Source organism: Pelobates fuscus, chromosome 4 (assembly GCF_036172605.1).
Source record: "Pelobates fuscus isolate aPelFus1 chromosome 4, aPelFus1.pri, whole genome shotgun sequence".
Classification (NCBI taxonomy): Eukaryota; Metazoa; Chordata; class Amphibia; order Anura; family Pelobatidae; genus Pelobates; species Pelobates fuscus.
The window spans coordinates 25,259,880-25,271,952 of NC_086320.1; the positions used below are offsets into that span (position 1 = coordinate 25,259,880).

At 35.5% G+C, this 12,073-nt stretch overlaps 1 protein-coding gene across 2 annotated transcripts in view; it reads left to right on the forward strand.

The window, feature by feature from the left end:
* Positions 1-12,073, forward strand: part of FAM135B (family with sequence similarity 135 member B) — a 193,293-nt gene that overhangs the window by 94,516 nt on the left and 86,704 nt on the right. The window contains exon 4 of one of the 2 annotated variants that reach the window (XM_063451034.1): positions 11,354-11,493. In XM_063451034.1, coding sequence (XP_063307104.1) covers positions 11,354-11,493 — 140 coding nt within the window. Of the gene's footprint in view, positions 1-11,353; positions 11,494-12,073 lie in introns of those variants that run through there. The other variant, XM_063451035.1, reaches the window with a different exon arrangement.

Genomic DNA, 12,073 nt, shown 5'->3' on the forward strand with positions numbered 1-12,073 from the left:
AATTCTGTATTAAAAATATACAAGAAAAATGACCTGTCTGAAATAAAATAAAGTTAATAAACACCCTCAGCATTAAATATCCTTGGGAAAGATATGGAAGTGAAACACATCAAAGCTAATGCATATAAATGAAATGTAATGGTCAAAACAAAAAGATGTTAGAATTAATTCAATTTATTTAAAAAAGTGACAAAACATACCCCTAGAGTACAGATAAACAAAATGATAAATGCATTTAAAATCAGTCAATTAACTAGTAGGAGGCTAATGCATATTTAAATATTTAAATAAAAATATTAATTAACTATATATGATTTATTGGAAACATTTATAGAATAAAAGAGAAACATAGAAACATAAGAACCATTCAGCCCATCTAGTCTGCCCAATATTCTAAATACTTTCATTAGTCTCTGGCCTTATCTTATAGCTAGGATAGTCTTATGCCTATCCCACGCATGCTAAAACTCCTTCACTGTGTTAACCTCTACCACTTCAGCTGGAAGGCTATTCCATGCACCCACTACTCTCTCAGTAAAGTAATACTTCCTGATATTATTTTTACACCTTTGCCCCTCTAATTTAAGAATATGTCCTCTTGTTGTGGTAGTTTTCTTCTTTTAAATATAGTCTCCTCCTTTACTGTGTTGATTCCCTTTATGTATTTAACTGTTTCTATCATATCATATTGCAGGATATAGAAGTAGTAAATGTTAATGATAAAATAATAGTGGAATAGTTACACCAGTAAAAAACATATTTATTATCGCATTAATGTAATTAATAACAGAAGAATTTAATAACAGAAGAATATAACTCTTATGACTTTGCTGATGATGTGGGTGGTATTAAATGGGTTCTGGAATAGCTTTTTATTTTGTCAATGTGTAAATCTTGAATAATTTTTCATATTCTATCTATTGTATTTAAAGTAGAGTGTGTAGGCAGTTATGTAGAGTGAGATCTTTGGTAAGCTTCACAATGGGTGGAGGCTAAGAAATGTTCTGCATCAGCTGCCGATGTCAAAAGAAGGGAAACCTGCAGACTTCATACCAGAAGAGAACAAAATGGCAGCACCCAGATATAGAAATATGGAAAAATGAAAACAAAAATAACGATAATAAATGCAAGTGACTACGGAGGGGGTACAATATTCCATTGGGTACAAGGAAAAGAAAATGCCCAAAAATTAGAGTGCAACTTTTTAAAGGATGCCCAAGAGAAAAACTCACACCTTCCTTTAACCCTGTTGGGATGAGCCAACAATTACATGGTTATTTCAATCACCTGGTTATTTTGTGAGGAAAAGGATAGAGCAAAAATATTTCATGCCTCCGTATATTTATAGGTGGAGTTGGAGATTTTGGAAAAAACACAAAAGTTATTTCTAAAACATATCATCTCTCCAACTTTATTGTGGAGAATACATTAACGTATGAATTATGTAAATGCGTATAACTTTGTTTTATTAGATATAGTTTATTCTATGCATCCAATGTTTCAAAAAAAAGTAGTTAAGTCTGCATTCACGTGGGGATAATGCACCCTCTGATATTGGGCCATTGGATATAAATGTCGCTTGCTACATCAAGTGAAAGATTTAACTTCATGGTCCAGATGAGTGATTCAGAGATTCTGAGTAACATTTTGTGCCTGGACATTTATCACCCAGATGCTCAGCTTGGCAGTTACTAAAAGTGTCAAAAAGCATTATTGTTTCTACCCTACTGCATTTGTGAACATCTTTGCATAGGTACAACATTGTGAAACGCCAGATGCTTTTGGATTTTTAACACCAATAATCTGTGTTTCCAATATTTATAACTAAATAAACAAGGCAAATCTGACTTATCAAATTAGTAACAACCTCTGACCTGCTTGAGAATAATACAGAACATCAATTTGTCACAAAGAATAATCCCACCATGTTTTTTTGCTGTTCATCTCCTGTATCGATGTTGGAACGTAGAACCTAAGTGTAGATAAGATGTTTAAATCCAAATATGTTTCCAGCAATTCCAAATTGCAATGTGACTGTTGTGGCATTTCCCGAAGCATCTCTTTTAAAATCACAATATTATATTTCAGTACAAGTGCAAGAACATGTTTTCTCTAGTGTAGTAGTGCACCGCATCTTTTTGATGGCCTGCAGTGGTTCCGCTTCAATTTTCTGTCTACTTTGATGGAAGTCCTTCACATGTCCTTTCTCCTTCACATGGAACATGTATGCCATGGCATTATGGGTGTCTGCAATTTCCTAGGAACTTAGGGTCAATTGCACATTAATAGTATTAATATACTGGGTGTGACACTGTTAGTGTAAGCATTGGCTAGGATGGTTTGCATTGACTGGTGAAGTGAACAGGTAATCTGTCTGGGAGAACTTTGAAACAGACAGGCTTAAGCCCTATTTCAATTGCCAAACAGCATGAGACCCCAATACTGTAGTAGTGTACTGCATCTTGTTGATGGCCTGCAGTGGTCCCTTTCAGTTTTCCATCTACTTTTATGGAAGTCCTATAGTGATGGTGGTGTTGCACTTGGCAAAGATACTGAGTGAATCAAAATGCATTGCTTGGACTGCTTTGTATATACTAAATGCATGCATGCAACAATTGGAGAAATCTGTTGTGTTGCCTGTTTGTTTTTACTTTTATCTTATTAATTTTTCCAATTCTTGCGTTTTAAAATATTTAGTAAAGCGGTGTCACCCATGTAAGTTGAATTTGCAGTTGGTTAACCTATTGCAGACACCGGGCTAAAGTAGGGTTAAAAAATGAGAAAAGAATGTGTTTATTCATTAAATTCAGAAATGAAGAGGATTGAAAACTGAATGGTCGGAATTAGGCAAAAAAAAAATTCTCTAACTCAGTTTAAATGTATTTTTTACCCTGACTTTGCTATTAGGTTCTCGATTGATTGCAATTTGCTCTGTTTGCTTGTCACTGTATATGTGCACTGGGTAAACACATAATAGATATGTACAGTTCAGATTTGTTATAAAAAAAAGAATGGATTGGAATAGAATAATTTACATGATTCATCTCATATTAATTTGCAGTTTATTGAAATTTTAATTCAGCCATAATTTTTCTAATAAAAAACGCACACACATTACTCACAGAGACAGAACCCAGGGATTCTCCTCTATGGAGCAAGTGCTGTGAGGCTAGGTTCATTGCTGTCACCTACTCATAAGAAAGATTCCACACTCCGCCACATGTGGGGTTTAAAATTAGGAGATTAAACTCATTTTCCCAAGGCATCTGCACTTTTGTGTGACATGAGCAACTAGAAATATATATTCAGTTTTTCTTAAAGGATTCTGGCAAATAAAAGCTTCCACAATGGGTTTCTGTTATACATTTAATAATTTAAAAACTGTCCATGAAAACAAAATATGAAAAACGAACCTAGCCCGCTTTCAGGAATCTAGCAGAGGTTGGTTCTTAGTTATTATCCCATTTCTTGACTTTGCAACTGACCAGTCCTTAGTAAAGAGTTGACTATTTCACCTGCAAATTGGTAGAAAATCAGGAGAAACTTAACCATAGACCCTTAAGTATAACTATTTTGGTTATAGAAGTTAAACATTGTTCCACTTATCATAATTGAACTAAAATGCAACATCGCACACATTTTGTATTTTGACTTTGATTCTAAAGTGTACACCGGATAAACTTGATTTCAGTTTTGCATAAGAAACTGGCCAAAAACTATTACACATTTCCTTGTTATACGGATAAAAAAAAACATGAAAAAAGAAAGGGAATTATTGAGTAATATGGGCAAGGCTCCTATAGTTATCTTCAGAGGACAGATTTCCATTAGAAAGATATATCATACTGTGAAATGCATTGCCTTCTTTCATTCTAAGTCTCATTATGGCCATTGCATTATAATATCAAACTTAAATACTAAACTAGTGCATTATAATGAATATATCTCTGTTCTGAGTTAAAGGGACACTATAGTCACCTGAACAACTTTAGCTTAATGAAGCAGTTTTGGTGTATAGAACATGCCCCTGCAGCCTCACTGCTCAATCCTCTGCCATTTAGGAGTTAAATCCCTTTGTTTATGAACCCTAGTCACACCTCCCTGCATGTGACTTGCACAGCCTTCCATAAACACTTCCTGTAAAGAGAGCCCTATTTAGGCTTTCTTTATTGCAAGTTCTGTTTAATTAAGATTTTCTTATCCCCTGCTATGTTAATAGCTTGCTAGACCCTGCAAGAGCCTCCTGTATGTGATTAAAGTTCAATTTAGAGATTGAGATACAATTATTTAAGGTAAATTACATCTGTTTGAAAGTGAAACCAGTTTTTTTTTCATGCAGGCTCTGTCAATCAAAGCCAGGGGAGGTGTGGCTAGGGCTGCATAAACAGAAACAAAGTGATTTAACTCCTAAATGACAGTGAATTGAGCAGTGAAATTGCAGGGGAATGATCTATACACAAAAACTGCTTTATTTAGCTAAAGTAATTTAGGTGACTATAGTGTTCCTTTAAAACTGTGAAAAGTACAATGCCTTAAACAACTAATTACATTGTTTCAATAATTAACAATGAACGGTGTTACAGCAACCACATTTATCTTTAATGGGCTCTTATTGATCATATGTCAAAAACCTTTAGAAATTACAAAAAATGGCCAAAATCCCTTTTGTTGGAGAAGCTAAATGACTCACTGAAGTTGAAGATTTTTCTACATTTTTTGTTAATTTTTGTTAATTGTGCAATTTGGCCGAGAACTCCTCACAACTTCTTAACAAGTGAGTAGCAACACTTCTTTGGATACTTTTTCAACTCTATAGATTTATCATAAACTTTCTTCTTTTCAAAGGGTGTTTTGAGGTCACTAGAGTATTAAATCATAAATAAAAAACATAATATGTCAAGAGTTTGGTTACTTCTGACCATGTAAAAGTAATCAAACTTCCCAAAGTCATATATAACCTAACAAAAAAATGAAATATTCATCTGAAAAACCCCAAACCAGAACACATTTACATTTAGATAGGTTATTGCTGCCATGAAAGCATTTCTATTTGACAGTGATATAGAATATGAGAACAGCTATAAGGAGTGATATTTGGCAGATTGGTAGATTAGTGATTGAGACTGTCCAAGCATAATGGGGTTTGTAGTTCTGCATGTGTTGGCACTCGTTTTAATTCAATAGCAAAACCTATGTATGAACCATATATGCTATAAATGATCTTTTATCTGTTTGGCTTAAATTGTTTGGCTTTTGCAGGGAGAACAAAAAATCTTTCTGCGCAGCCCTTTTCTCCAACATTTAGTTGAGGAAGCTTCGTGGCCTGTACCCTCGAAGTTCCTTTGGTGCTTCTCGATAACTGAGGGCCATATGTCGCTCAGTTAAAGTGCCAGGAATGTGAGGGCACTTTTACAGTGGTCTGTACCTTATATTCCTACAGATTATTATTATTATTATTATTAATATTATTGTTATTATTTATATAACGCCAACAAATTCCACAGCGCTTTACAGTGGTCTGTACCTAATATTGCTACAGATGATGGAGCTCGCCCCACTGCACCAAAAGGGACCCAGCTCACCCTCCACTGGTAAGCAAGTTTGCAAAACATAAACACACACACACACACACAAAGTTCAGCAACACTCTCATATACACAAAACCCCATCTACCATGTATAAGACACTCAACCAACACACACAGAGACACCCAGGCCCCCCAAAATAGCGCCTAGCCTCCTCCACAAAATACTCAGCCACTGTACACATTCTCACAGACACCACTCTCGGTCCTAGAGCTCAAGACTTTATTAGGGGGGCCCCAATATGGCAACCTGCCGAGATCCCCACGGAACCTTAATCTAGCTCTGGTTATAAATTATTTTACACAGAATCTGTTTTGGGGGTATATTTTTGCTTTGGATATGAATGTGAACAGAATACTGTTACCATTTTCCAATAAATACAGACTGTACAGTGTAAATAAACATGCTGTACTATACTTTATATCCTCAAATAAATCACTGTCATATTTTTTGTTTTACCTTAATAAAAGGTGTTTTTGCTCCGTATATATTTATTTGTATATAGATAGACAGAACTGTATATAGATAGACAGAACCAGTTCAGATTATTTTCTTTTACTACATATTTTATTTTACTATGATTCTCTTATACTAGCAGATTGTGTTATCAGCACAGTTAAAAGTACTGAAGTTCATATGGATTGTGAGAATTCTAACTGCACTGAATGAGATAATGATGCATTATCTGAAAACCTAGCAGCCACGTGACTGCTTTGTTGTATCATTACAAATTCTAAATGTTGAATGAGATGTCATTTAGTATGGATTTTATCCTAACCAGTGCATTACAGCAGCCACAGGGGTTAGAACTATAACTCATAGACATAAGGTGATTTGTCATACCCTTCACTATAAACGGTAACTAAACAAAGCAGTTCAATTCATTCATGCATTAGACAACTATGGCAATGGCACATATCCCATGCCCCCTCCCCCCCCCCCCCCCCCCCACTAAAAGGCATCTCCCCGTAGCTCTCTCTCCATCACTAAATTGTATATTTACTATTATTAGTATATGCACCAACATATTGTACAGCGCTTTACAATTTTAGAAAGCAGACATTTAGCAGTGATGAAATATCTGCTCAAGTGAGCTTGCAATCTATGAGGATTTGAGGTAGGTGGGTTTATATCGATAGGTGTCTTGGACCTGGGTCTAAGGCAGTGATGTTAAAACTGCTTTAACCAATTTATAAATAAAGTCAAGGTATTTAACATGATGTTGTCACCATCAGTGGAACTCTGCAGCCAAGAGTAATATTAGACATAGTCTTCCAACACATTGCATCAATAGAATGACGAACAAGGATATTTCTGATCTTCATTCTAGGAAAAGTCTTCATATGAAAGATATTGAACAACATCTATAGCTGGTTACGTATCAATTAGATGTGGAGATGAGCTCTTTGTCAAGTTGATAAATTAATTTTTGTTTGACCACTAAACACCTTGGGAAGAAGAAAATTTTTCTATTTGGAAACACAAAAAATAAATACAAATGTTTCCATAAAAGGTTCAAAAACCATTTCCCATCAGTTGAATTACATTATCCTGTAACATGTGCTGTGCTATTAAAATGTGCATCTTGGGATGTTCTATCAACAACACAATAACCTCCGAATAAAGACCCTGAACGTCAGCTTACTAGCTTACTATTACCAGGCACTGAGTTTAAAGGACCGATTTTTATTGGCAGAATCATGAATATATATATATTTTTTTAGTAGTAAAATTATGAAAATATATTTAATATTTTTTAATAAACTTTTAAAATGATTCAATATTTTGAAAAATATTTTTATTTTTGTATTGGTATATATTTTTATTATTGGTATATCATTTTTATGTATTTTATATTTTTACTGTTTATTCAAAAAAATTTTTTTAATGTTTATCCCTTAAAAAATAGTTGAGGCCATAGTAAGACCAAATTTCCATTACCCCAAGCTTAGAGGTGGCTGGGGTTGCCTGTTAATTGGTTTATCAATGCTTAGCAACATTTCACACTATGAAAATGATGATAGATAAAGTGAAGATAGATAACTTTTGCTTTTCTTCTGAGCAGTTTTAAAATGCCCTGTGAGTGAGGGCTTCAGTAGAGTGTACATCCTCCACAGATAGAGGGGTGGGAACTCCTTGTACAAATAAAGGCCCCAATTTAATATTTTTAGATACACTTTCCAAAAGATGTAGTATTTAGACTTTTAAAGGGATTTTTTTTAATTATTAAAATCTAAAAATAAAGTATGATACGTAAAAATATTAAAATATTTTAAAGGAACACTTTAATCACCAGAACAACTACAGCTTAATGTATTTGTTCTGGTGAGTAAAATCATTCCCTTCAGGCTTTTTGCAGTAAATGCTATCTTTACAGAGAAAAGGCAGTGTTTACATTGCAGGGATACCTAGAGATACCTCCACTGGCCACTCATCAGATGGCTGCTAGAAGTGCTTCCTGGAGTAGTGCTGCACACTGTGCAGTACAGCCATTCAGTGTCTCCACCCTCTGCATGCAGAGACTGAACTTCCCTCATAGAGATTCATTGATTTTATGCAATTCTATGAAGAGATGCTTATTGGCCAGGGCTGTGTTTGACTTGTGCTGGCTCTGCCCCTGAACTGCCTCCTTGACCGTCTCAGCCAATCTCGTGGGAAACCTTTGTGGTTGGCTCATAGGATCACTTTTGATGGTGTCAGGCATGCAGGCAGATCAGAGGCAGAGCCCGCAGCAGCAGACCTGCACCCCTCATGTCCAGTTGATGGCCAAATTCTGCCGCTTCCATCTCAAAAACATAGCTTGCATCGGCCCCTATTTACCACCAGATGCGACTAAGTGTCAGAACTTAACTATCGGCTTCTCCGATAATCCGACACTTCCAGGTTCACGGGCCAATGACACGCCCCCTTCTCTGACGTGGCTTCCTCACGCTACTTAGAAGAACCGCGCCAGATTCAAAGTGCTTGGTTATTTTGAAGCTTCCTGAACTTTTGACCGGCTGCAAACAATCCCTCACTAAACTTCTGAACGTGTACCGAACCTTGACTGTTCATACCGTGGATCTCCATCCTCCTTCTATTGACCTTGGATTACCTTTGGAATACTTTCTGCTTTGTAAAACCTTCCAAGAAATGGCAAGTTATAGATTTGGATTAATCCTCCTACTGGCACTTCAATACTTACTGCTTAATTATTTTCCATGCCTCCTTAGTTCAATTAGTGGACAAGCTATCTACATATTGTATTCCTTAAAGCTACATTAACTCTTTTCATCAAACTATCTACATATTGTATTCCCTAAAGCTACAGGAACTCTCTCATCAAACTATCTGCATATAATGTTCCTTAAAGCTACATGAACTATTTTCATCAAACTCTCTACATATTGTATTCCTTAAAGCTACGGGAACTCTTCTCATCAAACACTCTACATATTGTATTCCTTAAAGCAACAGGAACTCTTCTCATCAAACCATCTGCATGTCGTGTTCCTTAAAGTTACATGAGATCTTCTCTTCAAACCATGTACATATTGTTTAATTAAAGCTACAGGAAGTTGTCTCTTCAAGCTAACTACATTTAGTGTTCCTTAAGGTTACATGACTCTTCTCATCAATCTATCTTTATATTGTATTCCTTTAGCTACATGAACTCTTTTCGTCAATCTACCTTCATATTGTATTCATTAAGGTTACATGAACTGTTATCTTCAAACTATCTTCATACTGTGTTCAGTAAAGATTCGTAAACTGTTATCATAAAATTATCTTCGTATTGTATTCCTTCAAATTACAAGAACTGTTCTCTGCAATTCTCCTTCTCGTAAAACTCTTTAATGAGGAATTGTTCCATCTAAATTCTAATTACTATTCAAAAAACCCTAAGGGTTCTCCTAACTATATTTCTGCAGTTGAGTTCCACTCCAAATCCATAGGAAACATAACACATAAAGGTGCTGGTCCAGGCCGTTGTCCTTTCTCGCCTTGACTACTGCAATCCCCTTCTCAGTGGTCTTATGTGTTCCCAGATTGCACCGCTGCAATCTATAATGAATGCGGTGGCAAGGCTCATTTTCCTGTCTGCCCGCACCTCCCACGCCTTCCCCCTTTGTCAGTCCCTACATTGGCTTCCAGTTAAATATAGGGTTTAATTTAAAATTCTGGTGCTTGCTCACAAGTACCTCCATAATGCTGCTCCAACCTACCTATCCTCCCTAATCCACAAGTAAGTCCCGTTGAGGCCCTGTGCTCTGCTGAAGACCTACGTCTATCCTCTGTCCATACTCCCACATCTGATGCTCGCATCCAAGACTTCTCCAGGGCTGCACCTTTTCTGTGGAACTCCCTTCCTTTCTCCGTTAGACTTTCACCCAGTCTCCACTCATTCAAAAAAATCTTTGAAAACATATTTCTTCAGGAAAGCATATAATTTAAGCTTTAGCGGGCTTTCATCCTCCCAGCCCCATGACTCCTCTCCTGCAATTATCAAAAAGTTCTGTGTATAGTTTTCTAGCAACCTTTTTAATTTTCCCTACTTTTACCTTTTATGTCACTATACCCCATTTCCTCTAGCATGTAAGCTAATTGAGCAGGGCTCTCAACCCCTCTGTTCCTGTGTGTCCATTTGTCTGGTTACAATTACATGTCTGTTAGTCCACCCATTGTACAGCGCTACGGAATTTGCTGGCGCTATATAAATAAAAAAAAAATATTAACACTACAGGGTCAGGAATACATGTTTGTGTTCCTGACCATATAGTGTTCCTTTAAGAAAACATTAAAATATTTTTTTAAAATATGAAATTATTTGAAAAGCTTAATCAAGTCCATAGTATGGGAACTAAGTTCTCGTGGGTTTTCACTGTACTAATGTCCCACATACATAAAAAAAATATGGGGAATAGAAGCAACTCATAAAACCTTCTGCAAATTAAAATACTCTTTCTAATGAAAATGTTGGTCATTTTTCAGTATAATTTGACAATTGCCTAAAAATATGTAATATTGTAGCATTTAATATTATTATAATTATTATAGTTATATAGCGCCAACACATTCCATAGCACTTTACAATTGGTGGACTAACAAACATGTAATTGTAACCAAGTTTGATGCACAGGAACAGAGGAGTTGAGGGCCCTGCTCAATGAGCTTACATTCTAGAGGGAGTGGGGTAAAGGGACACAAAAGGTAGTAGGATAGTATTAGGGAAGTAGCTTGGTAGAGTAGAATAGGATTCAATGAAGACTTAGTGTGGGTATTTTTGGAGCCATTAGCAATTTAATTGATATAGTTAATATATTGGGGGATATTTATCAGAGTGTTCTAAAAAAAGTGACAGTGAAATTCTGTTATCATTTTGATCATATTTATTAAAGTTGTGGGTTTCTTCATAGTCATAATACTACCAACTTGCACAGAAATGTTCATTTCAGAAGACCACCAAATTTATAGCAGAAGCAAAAAGAGAAAAAGTGAAACAGAACATTATTCTATCAGAAAAAGTATCAGAAAGATTGATACATCAGTTTAAAAAAGACGTGTATTCAAAAATAAGTCTTGGGTGAGCAAAAAAAAACAAAACTAACACACAAAAAAAAACAGATGACAAAAGAAAAACAGATTTAACAAATTGCACCAAAAATCTGCTGAAAATTAAACTTAAAAATGTCAACAAAACTTTGATAAATCTGTCTTTTCTATATAGAAAAACCAAGAATGTACAGATGTCTAATGGTACCTTATTTATTTATTTATTTAATTTACAGATGATCCTGGGCCGTACTCTCCCTGTGTGTCAGAAAGTGTTGTATACAGCAGAGTGTTTCAGATCCTCTACAGGAGTGAAGACATCGTGATCAATGATGTTATGATATTCAAAGCCCACTTACTCCTGGATGGTGAGCAGGTTAGTATTTATTATAGAGCTTCTATACTTATTTAAGATTAGTAAAAGCCATAGACAAACTGTGAAAATTCAACTATTCTGACCATAAATTTGAAATTCACTTTGAGTTTTCTTACTAAGCTCAGTTGGGCATTATCTAACTGATTTAACCTGGCTCAGAACATGTCACCTTACCTTAAATCACACATACTTTAGAATTAGGTATATTAAATATATTTAAAAAAAAAATAACAATTAGCAAATAATAAAATTACTACTCATATACATTTATTAATACAAGTATATACAATCATTTAAAGAGGAAGGATTCTAGTTTTCAAGTAGGTCTGCTATCGCTCACATTAACGGTGTCTCTGCAAAGTTAACCACTGGGAAAATGCAAGCTTATATGGTGGTAAATGGTGCCTCAGCGGTTGGCCCATACCTTTCCAATGTCCTCTTCCAACTGTTGGCATTTTCAGCAGGAACGTGGAAGCCTATTACATGTCTTTTGATCCTTAGACTATTTACAACTATTCTGGGAGCAGATTCAGTCCCTCATTCTTAATGCTTCCACAGCCAGTTAGATATATACGCTTCC